The sequence below is a fragment of the Panthera tigris genome, chromosome A2, assembly GCF_018350195.1.
Source record: "Panthera tigris isolate Pti1 chromosome A2, P.tigris_Pti1_mat1.1, whole genome shotgun sequence".
NCBI classification, from domain to species: Eukaryota; Metazoa; Chordata; class Mammalia; order Carnivora; family Felidae; genus Panthera; species Panthera tigris.
This window is the reverse complement of record NC_056661.1, coordinates 121,744,738-121,763,952: the sequence shown is the minus strand read 5'-3', so window position 1 is coordinate 121,763,952 and position 19,215 is coordinate 121,744,738. Positions and strand designations below refer to the sequence as shown.

Here is a 19,215-nt window from a genome sequence, read left to right as displayed (position 1 = left end):
ACATCTGAAAAAAAAAACTGTTTCCGCAAATTATATGGTCAAACCAACATCTTAGATTTTCCCTTGTCATTTGTCTCAAATGTCAATCGATTGGTATTTTCTCCACGTACTACGTAATCACTAGGGTGAACACATATGATGATAATACAGCAGCTTAAAAAGCAGAAGCGTTAGGTGCCAGAGCACAGCGACTCTCTCCCTTCCCCTCGTGCTGGAAACCCCCCAACTCCAGCGTCTGTGAGGTCGTCACCTTGGCCGGCCATGGCACCCTTAAGCCATGACACTCACACCCTCAGGTTACTGGGCCACTGCCCCTCCCTCTGACTCCACCATTGATTCTGAGGGAAGAGGACTTGCTAACAGAAAACCCTGCTCACCGGCAGGTGGGCTGCTAATTGAGAGAACTCTCTGGTACTAACGGGAGGATCTGGGGTCCAGAACACAGACCAGCTTGCTGTGGCTATAGTGACTCTCCGGTCTACTGCAAGAGTTAGTAACCTTGTGTTCCTCCAGTTTGACAGATGGCATGGCAACCTTGCACTATCAGGTTTGGCGTCTCACAAAGTTCGTTCCTTCGCCCATTCACTCAGAAATTCCACTGGCATTTCTAGAGTGTTTATGTCATGCTAAATTCTATGCCAGGCGTAGGGTGTTAGTGGTGCAGAACCAGATGCAACCTCTGTATTCATGGGCGAGGAGACAAAGGTTAACCAGTTTTGCAAATGGACTGTCATGAAAGACAAGGACCATGAAGGAAGAGAACTTGGTGGTTGGAGAACATGTGAGTAATGGAGAAGCCCGACCTGGTCAAAGAGGTGAGGAAGGGGCACCTGGGTGGCTCAGTTGTTTAAGTGTGTGACTCTTGATTTCGGCTCGGGTCGTGATTTCACAGTTCGTGAGTTCGAGCCCTCTATTGGGCTCCACACGCTCTGTGGTGAGGAGCCTTCTTAGGATTCTTTCTCTCTCCCTCTGTCTCTGCCCCTTTTCTGCTCCCCCCCCCCAAATAAATAAATAAGTTTAAAACAAAAAGTGGCTAGGAAGAGGTTCCTTGGGGAGGTGTCATTTTGCTGAGCTCTAAAGGCTGAGTGGACTTCACCGAGTGTCCTGTGGCCCCGGGTGGGGGAGTGGGTGGGAGGGAGGGGAGAGGAGCATCCCTGGAAGCGGCAGGATGCTGTGGTAGAGGGAATGTTGCACACATTAGGAGTTATCAGGAGGCCAACACCCCTGGAGCACAGAGGAGGGTGAAGGGAGTAGTCCCAGGCTCTAGATGTTTGCCTTTATTCTAAGCCAGGAGAAGACACTAAGGCGAGGTCAGACATGGTCAGATTTGGGTTTTGGAAAAGATCAGTCTGGCCGTGAAGTACAACAGAATGGATAATATGTGGGCTGGGGTGGAATGAGAAGATGAAGATAATCCGCTCACTTCCTTCAAGCATAGGGTCTGCTACTCACCGTCAGATTCTGGGTGTCAGAAAGGTGAAAATGTTTATGTACTTAGGCAAACATGAGTCTCCTTAGAGAGGGTGGGGAAAAGTCACGAAAGGGAATCGTTTACATATTGCACTCCTTTCTGGATCACTGAAAAACCTCCCTCTTTAAGCTTCTCTGTCCTCCAGAACTGGCTTTTAGGGGGATTTTCAGGACAGTTTTGTAAAATACAAAGAGTGCTGGGCTAGGAGTTCAGAGACCTGAATTCCGGTCTTGGCCACTCCTTCAAGTCAATATCCCTGGCTAGTACGCGTTCCTACAATGGCTTCTGAGGATCCAGTGAGATGATATAGGAAAAAGATTGAACAAACACAAGGGCTCAGAGCACGCTGTTCCTTTCATGAAGGGCATTATTTAAGTAGCATTTAATAAATTTTAAATATAGTTTATAAATGATTTAGTTGATAAATATTGAAGTATATACTGCTCTTTTTTGTAAAAAATTTTTTAATGTTTTTATTTATTTTTGAGAGGCAGAGAGAGACAGAGCATGAGTCAGGGAGGGGCAGAGAGAGAGAGGGAGACACAGAATCTGAAGCAGGCTCCAGGCTTTGAGCTGTCAGCCCAGAGCCCGATGCGGGGCTTGAACCCACAGACCGTGAGATCATGACCTGAGCCAAAGTTGGATGCTTCACCAACTGAGCCACCCAGGCACCCCTATATATTGTTCTTCTGAAGCTCTCACATAATTATAAGGACAAGAAGATCTGTAGTTTGCTATCTTAGTCAACCTTGACGTTCACATTTGTCATCAGGAGGCAGAGTGACATTGGTTAGGATGAGCACAGTGGTATTCCATTTTCTATTTCTTCTCTGGGAGTCCCCTGAAAAACGAGGACTCTTATTTTGCTGGAAGGACCTGCTACCGTAGGTTAGGAAATTCCTACCCTTTTCTTCTTGCAAAAGGTAAGCTGATATCAGGGGCTCTTGAGGCAAGAGCTCCTTTCGAATAGTGCATTATTTTCCCTGCACATTTATCTATGAGCAGTCTCCTGCCCTGATTTTGTGGGTCAGGAATTATGGCCATCCTAGGGTTCTGAACCCTCTGTACAGATGATACTTCAAAGCCAGTTCAAAGCAATCTTGTGTCCAGGAGAACGGGAGGGGGATATTCTCAGCTCATGGGTTTCCTGTACAGTCATTCCCTGCCTTGGGGAGTTTTTGAGTAACCTTTTCACACTTAGAAATTACACGTGGAAAGGGAGCTTTAGTTCCACAAGATGACAGAGGCTCTACAAAATCCATTATGGAACTAGCCTCTTATTCTCAGCTAGGAAAAATAATTGCCTGACTAGCTTGTTTTCACAACCGCATGCTATCTCAATCTATCCTTGTTTTAAGAAACAACCTGGACAACACAGGCTTGGGAAGGAAAGTTCACTCAACTGAATTGAAAAGGAAACACGGCTTGAGTCCTTTATGATTCTATCCCTATCCTTCAGCACCTGCTTGGTTCTGCCTCCCCAAGTGATAATTAAACATGAGAAGTTGGCTGTGTGATCTCAGGCAACAGCTTTTAAAGAGGGTCTGGATCTAAAGAAAGGCAGCAGTCCTGTGTGGGTGTGTCTCACATCTGGTGCCTCCTCATCCAGGTAGCTTGGGGTTAGTAGATGCCTTCAGAAGGGACAAATGGCCAACTGGTTTGCCAGTTCTGTTGGGATGCCTTTACTTTGGGCCTTCTTTCTGAATAGGCTACCATATAATGCTTTTATTTTCTTAATTCTATTATGTGGCTGGAGGGAAGTTGTTCACAACGTACTAAGAGCTGTCTATGTTAATCAGAATGTATCCTCATTATGAAGCCTTTACTTAAGCTGCCCAGAAAAGGGCCATGTAGGTCAAGGGAAGTAAGGGAGATTAGATTTCAGTCCAAATCACCCCAGCGGTGTCCAGCATTGGTTGGATGTTTGACTGGCTTTGCCCCTCTGCATTCTGTGAACGTTCCTTTTCAGCGGAGACGGTGACGAAGGCCATTCCCAGAAGGAGGAGGGCTACTCTTTCAGTTAAGGCTGCGCAAATGATGGGATCCCCTTATTGGAAGTCCTTTGTCAGGTGCTGTCATTGAATTCCGTATGATCGCTACCCATTTAATATCCAGGCAATGGAGATTTGGCAATAGAAGAGGTAGAGTCCTTGCTCCGAAAATGTCTTTAAAAGTATCCTGTGTTACATATCGATGTGGTTTTTTTTCATTCACAAAGCTCTTTGTCATACATGATCTCATTTCATTCTCAAACTATTAAGAAAGCCAAATAGGGATTCTTATTTTCATTTTTAAGAGAAAGAAACAGAGAGTTTCAGGGACTTGCTCAGGGTCACACAGTTGGGAACCCAAGGCCTTTGTCTCTACAATAGCCAGTCTACTCTCCACACCATCTAGAAGTCAGAAATGGGTTGGGCTTTCCCTGAGCAGCCTGTGAGTCTATTGAGTAGACCCTGAAAGCGTGGCTACAGGAACACACCATGCTTATCAGCAAATCTGATAGCAGAAGACGGCATCTGTGTTTTTGTAGGGAGAACCCCTTGGTAAAAATTGCTGCTGGTAGTGATATAATCCTATTATGTACAGTAGTTGCCTTCAGTTTCTTAAAGAATTTATGGTGGCCCTGTTGCACCACTTAGGCCTAAACCAGCAGCCTGGCCACATCTATTCCCCTCCTCCCTGACCCCTGGGGTTGAGGCCATCAGAAGTGAAAAGGGAGTCCTGGGATCAAATTGGCAAGAGATCATTAGGAACACAAAGTCTGGGTCTTCACCAGCGACTCCAAACCCAAATGTGAAGGCTGGAGGGTAAAGTCAGCAGGCGACATACTCCATGCGGGGCAGAGGGCGAGCTGGACAATGTGTGTTTGTAAAAGGGCATCCGGTGCCCAGCATCAGCTGACAGTTGCCATGCTTCTAATCAGGCCCGAAGTTGTCAGATCTTGAGGTGTTTTTCTAAGAGAATCTGCACATCTAGAATTTTAGGCTAATTCTCCTGATTGGATTGTGAAATATTAATGGCCAATTCAAATATTTTTAAACTTACGTGGGTCAAAAACAAACAGAATCAGTCCTGTAATTCTCTCCTGCAACCTCTTCTCTTGGTATTTGTAAGTAAATAATTTTTAGAAGAAATGCACCAGGCCATAAACATGTGGTTAGAAGCGTTTTTATTACCAGCAGTGTCCTATATCTTGTCCACGTTTGTGAGAAAGACAGCCTTTTGGAGGGTGTATATAGAGCCTCCACATTAGCCCTTTCAGGCGGGATCTGTTTGAATATCCACCTTTCTACTTTTGCACAACAGTTTTTGCATCTCCTCACATCCATCACCTGGTGGATGAGGCCTTCACGCAAAGGTTTCCCACGGCACCCATAGCCAGCAGGCTGGGGCTGGGGTTATGTGTAGATCCCTGCTCAGTAGCTAACACCACATTTTTCCTTCCCATTCAAGAAAGCATATTGGGGTCTAAATAAGTCAGAATGCTAAAAATATACAAACGCCTTCCATCGACCTTAATTAATTTTTTGAAGAGAAAATTCATCACGAACAATATTCTACCTATCATGGTTCACTTGGGACACAGCTCACAAATTTCAGGATAACATGGTTAAGAGATGTTTTAAAAAATAAAAATAAATAAGAAATATTGCTAAGCTTCTCAGTAGACCAGCATGGTCAATTGGGTTGACTTCCCCAACTCATTCGCCTTTAGGGTATCAGTTACAAGGATCATAGAAAGGTCACCAGAGACACTTGGACTCTTGAGGAAAGATAAAGGACACAAAAGACCATGTTCTCCAAAGTAATCAGTGAGTCTGAACCAAGCCTTCCCGCCTCCTTAACTGGCAACAGGGAGTCAGTCCCCCCTTGAGCTGCTATTTGGATAATGTGAAGTCAAGTCCTGGTCACCAGTGTAGACCAAGAAATAAAGCACTTCCATGCTATTCATATTCTTTGCTCCATGAATTGATCCAGAAGATGCAGAAGCTAACACTAGAGTTTTCCCTGTTACCTCCCACTGTGGAATGATCTGTTTCCTTTCTGCTGCATTAGAAAACGAAAATTCAAGAGGCGGGAACAGAAACCAGATTCAAGAAAGAAGAGAGAGTCAAAGAGGTGACTGGCAATCTGAGATAGTATGTCTCCTGGGGGAAAGGTGTCTGGATCTTAAAGGCAGACTATGACAAAATGAGAGCAGAAGCAAGTCTATTTTTTTTCTAGGTCGCCACAGGGAACCAATCTAACCTATTTACAAGGGTCTCAGGGGAACTCTGTTTAAATAGCTATTTTGTCACCATCCTTTTCGTCATCTTCCATGATCACTTTGGGTCTCTCGTCCCTGAGCAGTGTCATACCTGCAAAACAAAGCACCAATCTGCAATTAAGTGCCTCTAATTAAAATATTAGACAACCTTACAGCGTAGACACAGCACACAGGAGCATGACAACCCAAAAGCCCTTTAGCATCTGCAGAGCTAAGGGTTAAAGGTGCCAACAGAAAGAGGGAGCCGGGTGACCTTATTTGGCCTTCCCAGAGGAGCTGTGACTCAGGCAGGACACCGCTCTGGTTACCAGGAGACACTAACCTGGGAGTCAGAGGCAACTTTTACCCCCGTGTCTGTGTTCTGCATTTAAGCTCACAGCACAGTTGGATGAAAAGCAAACAGGTTTTGGAGTCCAACTGCTTCCGACCTCTCATTCTGTCACTCACTCGATCTGTGTTAGGCCCGTGAACACTTTCACACCTGAATTTTCTCGGGTGTAAAATGAGCACACTGATACTGGTGTGAAGGGCTATTGTGCCCATTGAACAAGAAGCTCGTCCAGTGCTGAGCACAGCACCATGCCTGTGAGCAGCTGAGTCCGCTTCTCCCTTTCTTTTATTTTATACATTTTTGTTTCATTTGTAAAGTTTATTTATTTTGAGAGGGAGAAAGAGCATGAGCAGGGGAGGGGCAGAGAGAATAGGAGAGAGAGCATCCCAAGCAGGCTCCGCACTGTCAGCACACAGCCCGATGCGGGGCTTGAACTCACAAACGGTGAGATCATGACTTGGGCCGGAACCAACAGTCAGGCACGTAACCGGTTGAGCCACCCGGGCGCCCCATCCCTTCCTTTTACACTTGCTAGTTCACTTCTTTGCAAAGAACTGGTCAGCAGCATAAAGTCAAAGTCAACTACATTTTAACATCTAGGGGAAATATTGAGCAGAGGCTCTGAACATGCCATTTCTGTGTGTCAGTGCTGGTAGGCGCTAAACTTTATGTGGTTCAGAGCAAAATGAGAAACTCAAGAACGGGCAGTGAGTTTTTGTAAAGTTCTGTGACTACCATTTAAAAAAATTGTTCTTTATTTTGAGGTGACTCTTTTTCTCCTTTTGGGTATTAAAATATCCTTTCTTCTATGAAATTTTAGGCAGGTGGTTAGTTTTTTAGCATCTTACTAGGCAGAATCCAAAGGTGGTATCCCTATGTTGGGCTCCAACATATTTTCTTTTTCAAGAGTTTACTGATCGTTGAAATTCAGAAGCCTAAGCACAATTTTCTGGACTGATCAGACCAGTTAAGACCATCCAAGGAGACCTGGGTGGGTCTGCTCATCCTGTGAATTGTCAAGTAGGGTCATTTTAATAAAAACATAAAGGAGGGTATGAATCAAGGCCAGTCCTCCGTGATTTCTATCATCTCATCCCAGCCAACCACAGTGCCTTGTCCCACTCCCACCTTCTCATAATTAGAATCCTTTCGGTTCATTAAGCATTTCATAAAGATCTAAACATGAGGGTAGAAAGCTGTGCACCACAAGAGGCCTTTCTACAACACTGGACTCCATTCAACAGCAGCAAATTAATGAAAACTACGTGTTGATCTTAATGACTATTCATTTGATTCAGTTCCTAGTTTGTTCATATGGGTTCTTTACCAATTAGCTGATATTTATTGGAGGAGAAAAACAATTTCAGAAGTCTGGTTGAAAATGAGGATTTTGCATAAATCACTTAGGAAACACAGTGGGAGATATTTTCTCTTATACCTGCTGCAAAGAGGTTTGGATTTTTACTTGGAATTAAGGCTACCATGGTAGGAGAACATACAGTTAACTATGCTAATCCCCCAAACTTTCCATCTTAATTTCCTTGATATCTTTTCACATCAAGCCAAATTTGAGTTGATTCAAAGTGGACAAGAGCGTTTAAATTCCCAGATCCCAGTCAACTTTCTGATTATTTGGGGTATCCTTGAAACCTAGTTGTACAAGCATCTGGGCAGGAAAAAAAAGTCTTGGGATTCCAGGGAAAGGAGGAGCCTGTTTAACCATCAAGGTCAGCCCTTCCCAAATTAGGCTAGGCTTTCCACAGGGACACAGGAGATAATTTCAAGTGGAAAGTGAACTAGCATTTATATTAATATAGTTAAGCCTTAAAATAATGTCTTACAATGAAAAATACATATTGTGGCTCATCAAAATCTTGATTTCATGGCTATCATTGTTTAGGATGAGCCTTAAATCAGTAACATCTATGTCATCACTGCATTCTGCTTGATGTTTCATATTGTCAGCTTTGTTCATTTGATGATGAATGAGGTTTGATAAACACTGGTCTGTGATTTAACCCAGTCCTGAGCCTATGTTCTCCCATGGGAAACAGAGGTATGTTATTGAAGAAATGTACTCTAGAGCCAGAAAGCTTTGTCCTGGTGGTCATTGAACTTTGAGCAAGTCATTTAACCTGTCTGAGCCTCAGTTTATTCATTTGCAAAACTGGAGAAAAAAATAAATCATATCTCCCTCAGGGGGTGATACTGCCAGGTAGATTTAGACCAACATTCTTTTATGCTTCAAGCACACTTTTACGTGAACCTCCATTAAAGCACTTTTCACATTGTAGGAATCATTGGACAATACATCCATCACCCCTACCCCCTACTGAACTCTCGGGTTCTTTTTTTTTTCTTTAAGTTTAATTTATTTATTTTGAGAGGGTGGAGAGGGGCGGAGATGGAAAGAGAGAGAATCCTGAGCAGGCTCTGCACTGTCAGCACAGAGCCTGATGAAGGGCTCAGACTCACGAACCATGAGATCGTGACCTAAGCTGAAATCCAGTCAGACGCTTAACCAACTGAGCCTGCCTGGCCAAGAACTGTGAGGTTCTTGAAGGATATCCTAGCATCTAGCAGGGGACTTGGGATACAGTAGGGACTTAGAAAATATCAGTTCCTACCTTTCCATTCTCTGTGTAGGAGAGTTTAAGGAACTTGCCTGTTTGTTAGAAACTGGTATGTTTTTAAGGCCAAAGCTGTCAGTCCAAGGTCTCTAAGGGCCAACCAATTAGCCTTGCAACAAGCTGTTTTAGGCCATGATCCCACTCAGAGCTGGTCACCTGCATTACAGATGTATGCCTCTAATTCAAGGAAGCCAGGGCTGAGATGCCACCTGTCCTGGCAAACCACACCAGAGAGAACACTATTCCCAGAAAAACAGAAGAGGTGTCACTTTCAAAGGACATATCAGTCTCCTTTCTACAAGCACATTACCGAGCTTTGATCTCCAAATATTTACAGCTCGTGGGCCAATGTTCCAAGCAACTTCTCTTCAATGCTTCCAGCCTCGTTATTCTTTACTTTCCCTGGTTCCTTTTGCCACAAACCTTAGCTAAAGACTTCTTTTTCTTTTAAGCAGCTCTCGGCTATTAAGATCTTACTAATCACAGTCCTATGCACCCTGCCATGCAGTCACCAAGATGGGGGGCTCGGGCAAATGTGGGCCAAGTTGGGAACAGACCTGGGTTGGCAAGGAAGTCAGAGATGACTCCTCACTAAGGAGTTGTCTGGCAGTTGGAACCCAACAAATAAGCTCATTAACCTAGGGGAATGAAGGCAGTTAGCAAGAGATTTAGAAGAGAGAGATAATCCTTGTCCGGTCTTCACTTGCCAAGGGCTAATGAGAGGAGATGTCTCCAGAGTGCATTTGTCTGTGAGTTCCTCTCAACACCCTTATTAGAACCAATATGAGTCTCTCTGAACATCTGCCGAAGGCTCTATCCTTATCAGCTTAACTAGCATTTCGATTACTGCCAAATCTTTAGATACTAAAAGCCTCTTCAAAAATAAAGTGCTTCAGCTAATATGCTAATAAAAGCTAGAATCATAGAACACTATCTATAATTGCAAATACAACACAGAGATTTGCTGATCCTAGGAATTCCATAATGTGTGTAGAGTCCGTGGATATACAGCCTCTCTTTCTAGCTCTGTGTACTTTGCCTTGTTTGATAAACACTTTTAAAAAATTCAGCTCGGAAGCTGCTCTCCTAAGATGTAGATATTGGGATGTAGGCAGCATCCATTGCTTAAATAAACAGGGCTTAACATTTTAGGAAGTCCTTTGAATCAGTAGATTTATATGGAGAGGTAAAAACACTTGCAGCTAGGAAAATTCTCACTTTTAGAAATGGTTTGAATAATCTCAAGGAATATAAGATTGAAGAGAATGGAGGGGAACTCACATTTATTGAGGACTTTGAACAATCCAGGATCTGTGCTAAGTGCTTTATATACTTTATTTAATTTTGTTAACAATCCTGGGAAACAGATTTTTATGGTCCTCCATTCAGAAATGCATGAAATGAAGGAGGCTCTTTTGTTTGTGCTGGTTGCCCAGGCTCCCAAAGCTAGGATGAGCAGAACCAGAGATCAAACTTAGTCCTTTCTGATCGCAAAGCCCATGTTCAATGCCTCTGCTAAGGTGACTCTATGCCCATAAATATTTTGTTCCTCGATCAAGTCTTCCCCTAGAAGAACTTCAATAAAAACAAATACAGGAATGGGTAAAGAAATAAAATCTCCTAATAGAGAACTTGGAACTGCCAAGAATTGTGATTGGCAAATAGAATATCAAATCAACAGATCCTTATTGAGCACTGCTGTACAGAAGGGACTTGGCTAGACAGCAAGGTCAATACCAGCAACATAGAGCAATCACAGGCCAGTTCTCATGAATTCATCAAATTTAAGTCAATTGAAAGAAAAGCTACAAAAATAGCAAGAACGATGAAAACTATACTGAAAGATGACAGTCTCAGTTTGCACGCCCATCTACTACAGAGTTAGTTACGGACAGAAAAGATCCATTTTGGACTCGGAGGGGTCTGTTAGCAGAGACTTTGATCTGGTTGAGTCTTGAAAGGCGACTAGAACTGGGACAGAGGCAGAGCTTGGGGGAAATGTGTGATGGGTTGGAGGTTCATTGCAGGCATATGAGAACACGTTTGAGGCAGTTCAGAACCTGCCACTTGGTCCTTGGTCCACTTCTTCAGAGAAATGCCTCCTCAATGCTCCATGCGTCCTTGCCTGGCTCTGCTCCACAGAGATCAGTGGCCTTGTCTGTATCCCTGACTGCCTATTTATGATGTCTTCTTCTGAGGTGTCTTTCAATTTTTTATTAAATAAAATAATGGGGAAACATAGTTCTATAGCAACAAAATCTCATCTCCTCCCTAAGGGTCCCTTCTGGATTGCCATAGAGCTGAAAGTCCCAACTATCCACCACAGTACGACGTAAGGCAGACCTGGATTAGAGCCCCAGCTCTGCTGCGTCACTGTGTTTGATCTTGAGCATAATTTGATCCATTTATCTGTCCTCCTAATCATCCCATCTCAGTCCAACCAATCAACCAAGCAGCTACCTCTCCGTCAATGTCATCCACAGAAGACTTGAAGTTACATACATTCTCTTTCAGCTTTTTTATGTGAAGGGACCTAATAGGTCCTTTCTTGTGTTACTCAGCTGATTTAAACAAAATCCACAAACACACTGAACTCAGTACCTAACATTTAGTAGAGTCTCAATGAACATTACTACATTTTCTTCTCTGCCACCCCCTCCAAATATCTGTGTAAAACACACACTCACACATGTGACTCACTCAGTCACATGTATAAGACTCTCTCAGTCTTATAACCTAATCGTGAATGTATATGTCTTTTTCCCCAACCTGCACTTAACATTCTCAGGGACAAGACTACACTTCATACATTAGCTGCCTTATATAGCCTGGGGTGGTGTACATAGTTCAGCAAGACTTTTTCGTTTGATTTGACACATATTAAGGTGGCTATCATTATTTCTGAATCTCCCTTTCTCTCCCTCTCCCTCTCTCTTTCTCTTGTTTTAAAGATTTGGTCAGTATATCCAGGCGTCTTGGGAGAATCAGCTATCAGTCATAGGATGCATGATTCATGGAAGACTAGGGAGGGGGATATTTCAACTCTTTTCAAGGACCCACTGACATTTCTATTTCATTGGCCCAGTGAATTCGACCAGTCCTGCTGAAGCATGAGTAATGCTCTGAACCTCCCCCAGCTCCAACTCAGCCCTGGGGGAGCTGCCGGGGAAGGTAAACGTGAAAGGCAGCAATAAATGCTCCTCTTCCCCAGAGCACTTCTGTGTGACACAGATTGCTGGGCCAGGACAAAGGCCATGCCCGTGGCAGTTCCAGATGGCAAGGCTCTTGACCTGTTCCCATCACCCCCTGCAAATGCCTTGCACCAGCTCTTTTACCTGCTGCAAAGGGGGACACGTGCAGGGCAGGTGTGTCTTTTCTCCTTGGTTTTTTCTGTTCCAGGTCAGTGTTATGAAGAGCTGGACTCATTTTGCCCTTTGGATGTCTCTCTTGAACATCGTATCTTTGAATTAAATGTTCTGAAAGCACACCTGCATGGTTTGGGGAACAAATGGGGAAACAGGGTCAAACACATATATCCTAATACGTAAGGACTATGCCTTCATATTTGCACATATACCTAGTGATGGTAGTCAATATATCTTTTCAAACTTATTTTAAACAATCGTTTCAATATTAAGAATTGGTTTCTATTGAGGCAACACTAGCGAACATCCTCTAAGTAAAGGGTTTTACGTGCCTGATTTTATTTTAGCCTCAGAAAACACTGAGGAATTTCATATTACCGGAATTGAGCCCAGGTTTGCCTGCCTCCCAGGGCCATCCTGGCTAGAGCAATGCATCATTTGTTCTGCAGGCCACATGCTTCACTCTTCAGTGTCTTGCCTGCCTTCTCACCTCTCCCACATGTGAAATTTCTCTCCATCATTTAAAGACTCTCTGAAAGCGGCCTCTTCTAGGAAACTTTCCACAACCCCTTGCCCAGGGTGAGCTCCTGGAGTCTTTATGTAAGGACCTCATTACTTACATAAAGCAATTATTTTACTTTTACATAAGTAAACAACTTTTACATAAAGTTGTTATTTCTTCCTGCATATTTCAGCTATTTAGGTGCTTCTGTTTTGTCTTATAAAACTGAAAGTTCCTTCCCAGGAAGCTCTGGCTTTTATTTGTTTTGTGGCCCTCCAAGTGGGTCATGAGTGGAAAGAACACTAAATACATGACCCAGAGGGAAGGAGAAAAGGAAAGAAGACCAAACAAAACTGTTGGGAAACAGTGTCACACCTCACACACAAGGTTGTTAGAGAGACACGTTAGACAACGTGTTTGTCAAACCATTTTGCTTTTTCCTGGGCACAGAGAGTCTACACTTCTCAGCCTCCCTTGCAGTCCGGTGAAGTTTGTGACTGAAGGACGCGAGGTGTGCCCCTTTTGGGCCTGCCAATCTTGCCCTCTGTTCTGCGCCCCTCCCCACTTCATCCCTGGGCCTGCTGGATGCTGAGGCTCACGGTGACTTTGAAAGCCATGTGCTAGTGACGTGCAAACTGCCACCGGCCAGAATCCTTGAATTACTGTTTGGAGCAGAACCTGCTTTTGCAACTTGCACTATTGATGAGTGAAAAAAAAAAAAAAAAAACCCAAAACTTGTGCCATTAACATTTTGTAATTCATTTGTTATAGCATCTGGCCATATTGTCATGAAGACAGATGTAGGGATAGTACCAGTGATTTAAAAACACTCAAATATTTAAGGAAACGTTGTAAGACCAATGTGATCTACGGCAGCGGTTCCCTTTTACAGATGTGCGAACTGAACTCATTGTCCGTTACCTGGTATGAAAGGCGGGATGTGCAACGCCGGTGTATCTTTTCTTCTTGGTTTTTTTTGGTCTGACTCAACATTCAGGGCAACCTGCACATTTTTTCCCTTTCTTGGCTTCTTTTTGAGATCACAGTCCTTAATGAACTGGTCTGAAAGGTCATCTGATATTGAGGGGATGCAAAATAAAAAAGAATGTGATGTGAATAAGGGTTGCTCACAAACTGGTTGGTTTCCAAGCACTTGCAGGAGCCATTTGGTCTGAAAAGGAAAATTATTTATATATTTTGGCCTAGTCTACATCAGACTTTAGGAGCCTTGCACAAATACACAGTAAAACAGAAAACTGGAATATTCTACAAAACGCCAAAGGGGATGGATAAAGCAAAAGAGAACTTTAAAATATAATTAGGCAAGCCACAGAGTGGGTGTGAGTTAAATTTCTGATGGGAGAACAGGTTCTCTGTGCTAAATGCTCTTTCTTAACTTCTTTTCCTCAAGGCTTGCTCTCTTGAAGACTCCACGGGTCAGGATGGAGCCAGGCATGCTCTTCAGTCTTGTAGTAAAGTCCTCTGCAAATTCCTCACCCACCTCCATTTCTGCGGTCAGGTGGTCACCCGGATGATTCACACTTGCCTTCAGCATTGGTGTCTTGGTTCACTGCACACTGGCATTGCAATTCTCCCAGTTGCCCATCTCAACCCCAGGTCCTCCTGCCCTCTTACCCAGCTTTTTACCTTTCTCAGTGCCCGGAGCTTGTGAGGCTCTGCATCACATCCATCAGATGCCAGGGTACACAATTAATCCAGTCTGATCACTCCTCGCCCATTATTTTCTTTGCTCCATCTGACTCCTCAATGCTTTTGTTGATGGCGCACTCCTCTGAGCTTCTCTGTCATTGTTCTAGCACCTGTTTATTCTATAATGGTTTCTCTCCTGCTCTAGAAAGAGGCTTCATGGAAATTAAGGATTATGTCCTTTTAATAATTTTATTCTTAGTTGCCTCTCCCTCCGATAAATGCATGTTGAATGGATAAGTGATGTTGGACTGATCCCAGTTCAATCGCTGACTCTGTCCCCTGTTAGTTCTGAGAATTTGGCCCTCACTTTCTAGGAACTTTGATATCGTCTCAAATTTTTAAATGGGGATAATATTAAATCAGTGTGTGTGTGTGTGTGTGTGTGTGTGTGTGTGTGTGTGACAAACAGACAGAGAAGACTACATTTGTTAATGTTGGTAAAGCAGTTGTTACATTTGATACATCTCAAATCCTCAAAAAAAATTGACTCTGGCCATTGCTCACCCCCTGACACCTTCTATAAGATCCAAAGAAAGCCCACCTCCCCACCCCATCTCTGTAAGTCTTTCCCAGTCTTGGGTATCCTTTCTCAGCTTCTGGGTAGCTGCAGGAGTTTTGTTCATGTAACACCTTTTCTGCATATATCTTCTCTGCCGTCTTTGATGACAGGTATCTTGTGTTTTTATCTCCTTACAGCAATTAATAAATATTTGTCGGATGTATGCTTGAATGAATGAACTCAAACATGTTATATATAAGGAGATAGTCTGTTAGGGTTCAAAGAAGCCATAGACAGTGAAGAAATTCACTATGACCTGGATACAGTCTGGTTACATCTATGGCTGTGAATGAATTTGGGGAAATTCAGGTATTAATTGGATATTTTCAGCCCCTTCCTCTTTTCCTTCTTCCTTTTATTCTCCTTCCTTCCTTCCTTCTTTCCTTCCTCCCTTCTTTTTCTCTCTGTTTCTCTTTTATGAAAATATTCAGGTCAATGTCTTCAAAACACTGGGGGTTAAATGTGTCAAACCTGTTCACTTCAGTTTTGTGGGTCTAGATATAACCTGTGTCATTCATTCATGCATTTATTCAACAAACGTTGATCAAGTTCCTACTCTATGTCAGGTCTTGAGCAAGATTCTAGGGCTAAAAAGACAGGTAAGAAATGGTCCTTGTTTTCAAGTTGCTGTGATCTATTGGGCTTTATGTCTGGATGGGGTCCTTTGTTTTAGAAAATTCAATATGCATGAGAAACCTACCAGGAGAAATACTTAGTAACCATACATTATTATGCCCGCATCATCCAAAGATCACAGTATATAACCAAAAAATCAAATAGCATCATTCCCTTCAGCCATATTTAATAGTAACACATGTTTCCTTTCACCTAAAGGATTTGAATAATTCCATCCAATCATTTCAATTTAATAAATATTTATTGAGATCATATTATATGTAAGGCATTGCACTATTTGCTTTTAGGTTTACATATACAAAAAAAAAGAGGTGAGTGGGGAACTTTCCTGAGTACTGCTTATGTACGAGATAATTCCACATCCTTCTAGTGTGTGGGAATGACCAACACCTTCTCTGACTAATCAATTCCTGTGTCTTACCGGTTGTTAAATATTCATATCGTATCCCAAACACATTCTTTCATGTAGTCCTTACACCAAGCCCACAAGGAAGGCGTGCTATTATCTCCAATTTGCAGACGAGGAAACTGAAGTTGGGAAGGCCAGATGAAAAACTAAAGGTTACATTCCTGGCATGTTATGGCACCAAGAGTAAGCCGAGGTTCTTGGGACTATGTTTCATAAGGACTGAAATTACCGTTTTAAAAATTTGCTGCCACATAGCACAGTTAACTCCCCCCCCCCATATCATACATACCATAGGCATTTGTTGAATGAATGAATGTTGGTCAGAATGGGTGCTGCCCAGCGGTAGGGCCTCTGGAAGTACAGGCTGGATGTCGACCAGTCATGGGTCACCATTCAACCCCAGGATACGACTCAGTGCACAGTACAGAGAGCAAGACATTTGCTTCAATTTGGACTTTTACTTCCATTGCACTTTTTCCTACTTTTGGAGAAATCCTGAACATAAACTATCTTGATGGCAAATGGGGAGAGGGGAGAGGAGGGGGGACTCATAACCAGGCGAGACATAAACAAAGGCTATGAATATGCAAAAGGCCCATCCATCAAAAGTCTGAGTGTCTCATTTTTAGAAATGGGTAGAGGCAGAAATGTTTCTGGTATTTTCATTACAAAGGTTATGCAAAAAGTCAGTTCTGGAAAGGAAACAGATTGACAATAAAGCCGAAAAAGGCTATTTAAAATTCTGTCTTGATAGGCAAAGAGAGATATTTGAAATATTTTATTGCACTGCACATGGGGTGTAAGTGTGCCGGCAAATACTGGAAAGCGGGTCTCCTGCCACATTCCATTTATTGCCTCAGAAATGCTCTGTCTGGGACTCTGTCAGACCCAGAAAAGAGGACAATGCCTTTTCTCTCTTTCTGTAACTCTAATGAACTTCTCTCCAGTGCTTCGGCTAATATTTACATGGCAGACCCCACAGAGCCATGGCTATTTGCCTTTCCAGCTGGTGTTGGCTGTCACCAGAAGGTACAAACGATCAGGTTTCAAGGGGCCTCCCGCTGACTTGCCTGCAAACCGAATGGTGAGAGGATGGCAGAGACACCTCCTTTCTGACTCTCACTACTGACATGCACGCTGCAGCATTTACCTAAGTGCTCACGATGAGGGTCTAGCTTGTCCAGCCTGTCTTCTGAGAGCTCCAGTGGCTGCATTTGCTCAGTGGACATCATCGAAGGAGGTATATCTTCTCCAGCCCTACAGAAGTATAAGAAACAAGACCATTAGTGTGTCTTCTGTTCATTTGCTCACTTAGTAAATAAGCGTATTTATTGAGCACTTACTACGTTCTCAATTCAATCCCATTTTTTCAAGTCTGTTTCTTATGCTTAACTACTAGAAGCTCTAACTTAAGATTTAAGGTAAAATAGGGGCTCCTGGGTGCCTTAGTCAGTTAAGCATCCAACTCTTGATTTTGGCTCATGTCATGATCTCTTGATCGGATATCGAGCCCTGTATCAGGCTCCATGCTGACAGCGCAGAGACTGCTTGGGACTCTCTCTCTCTCTGCCCCTTCCCTGCTTGTATGCATGTGCGTGAATGTACGCTCTTTCTCTCTTTCTCTCAAAATAAATAAACATGAAAAAAGATTTAAGTCAAAATAAATGAAACACACACGTACATGGATATAACTGCCATTCATCAAACGTTCAATATTTATTCCTCTTTCAGAAGCACTGTGGGAGTTTCTGAATGAATACTTGTCAATTCTGAATTCGAAATGAGTTAGCTGAGAGTTACAGAAATCTTGATTAAATCTTGTCTATATATTCTGTTGAGTTCTGCAAAGTAGGATTATGTCTACTTCATAGATGAAGAAAGCAAGAATCAGAAAACATAATTTCTTTAGTTATGCAATTCTTAAATAGCCAAGATCCAATTATTAAATAGCCTGGGTCCAAACCCAGTCCTGAAGATTTCCATTAGATACCCAAGACTCTTAAAACAGTGATTCCTTTGAACCCAAATTGAATCAGCCTTCTGGTTTTCTATCATGACATACTACAAAGTATAGCATGTAACGTATAAATGTATAGTATAAAGTAATTATAAGGTAATAAGATTTTTTTTCCCTGCCTGTATTATAAGGTGGTAAGAAAAAAATCTAGGTCTTGAAATGGATCTTTATTATTTTCTCCCTAGAGATTTCTGACATTAAAGCAAGTCTGTTTCCCCCTCCCCCTCCCCCATTTTCTTAGACCACAAATCCATTGAACTTTCAGAGCTATTGTAGTCATTCTCCAGGAGTGGAAATCCAGAATGGACATATGTCAAGTCTGAATGAGAAATGCATTACTTGAGATTTATAGAATCTGCCTTGGTTCTATTTCTTTCTGAAAATTTATTTCTCACGTTCTATCACAACAAGAATACTTGCAGACAAAAAAGATTAAAGTGGCCCAAACTGATCCTCTGTTCTTGAGATTCCTGGATCACTGGCATGCAGACGAACACAGAGACCAGTTGTGTTAACATTTCAAGCTCATAGAATTAGTTCAACTCAGTTGTCTTCTGAGGAATAAGCCAGTTTTCTCCGGGAAGGCTGGAGGGCCTCTCCCCCTACAAGCTGAGATCATTGCATAGCAGATGGAGCTATTAACGGATTACTTGAACCCGGCTTTTAGTGTCATTCTGAGCAGACTGACTGTACTGAGTGACTTTAGCAGAAATCAATTCAGACCATTGTTTTAATGTTTGTATAAAGACTGCCAACTCCCTGGGACCATAAGGAAGTATGCTGTTAACTTGGGTGGTTACCGCCCACCTGCTCAAGTGGAGAGGAAAGCCATTGGACCATCAGTCGGGATGAGTGGGCTCAGTGCTGAGGTCTCGAGGGAAAGTTACAGCCTCAAATACGGCCTGTGCGCCTTAACCAATCCAATCTTACTTCACTCTGGGCAGAAAGTCACAGGCCCCGTCATTGACTTGATGCCGAAAATCACCCCATTGAGGATCTAGTCCAGTGTTCATTTAGAAGGAGAACTGAGGCTTGAAGAGGTTGAAGGGACCTATCATTAGTTACACACTTAGAGTCAGAGCCGTCATTTGACCATAGGCTCCTACTCTCTGTTCTAGGTCTTATCTGGCAATGGTCCCCCTCTCCTTCTCTCCAGCCAGAGTAAGCTGTTCTTTTCTTTGTACTTGAATCATATGACTGCTTCTGTGTGCTCAATAGCTGGTTATTTAACTCGAATCTGAGCTTTCAAGTTCAAATGGATCTAGGCTGAATCTCAGCTCTTCAAAAAGAGGTATGACTTTGATTCAGTAGCTAAATC

The 19,215-nt window shown here is 42.9% G+C and overlaps 1 protein-coding gene across 2 annotated transcripts; it reads right to left on the bottom strand.

The window, feature by feature from the left end:
- Window positions 1–5,749: 5,749 nt before the first annotated feature.
- Window positions 5,750–17,112, bottom strand: PPP1R17 (protein phosphatase 1 regulatory subunit 17). 2 transcript variants are annotated; one of them, XM_007090531.3, is made up of 4 exons: window positions 17,031–17,112; window positions 13,488–13,640; window positions 12,035–12,187; window positions 5,750–5,829 (listed from the first exon to the last, which is right to left on the bottom strand). In XM_007090531.3, exons 1-4 carry the CDS (start codon window positions 17,110–17,112, stop codon window positions 5,750–5,752), a joined length of 468 nt encoding a protein of 155 aa, XP_007090593.1. The 2 variants fall into 2 exon arrangements, with proteins under 2 accessions (XP_007090593.1, XP_007090594.1); XM_007090532.3 differs by lacking the exon at window positions 13,488–13,640.
- Between the last annotated feature and the right edge of the window lie 2,103 nt (window positions 17,113–19,215).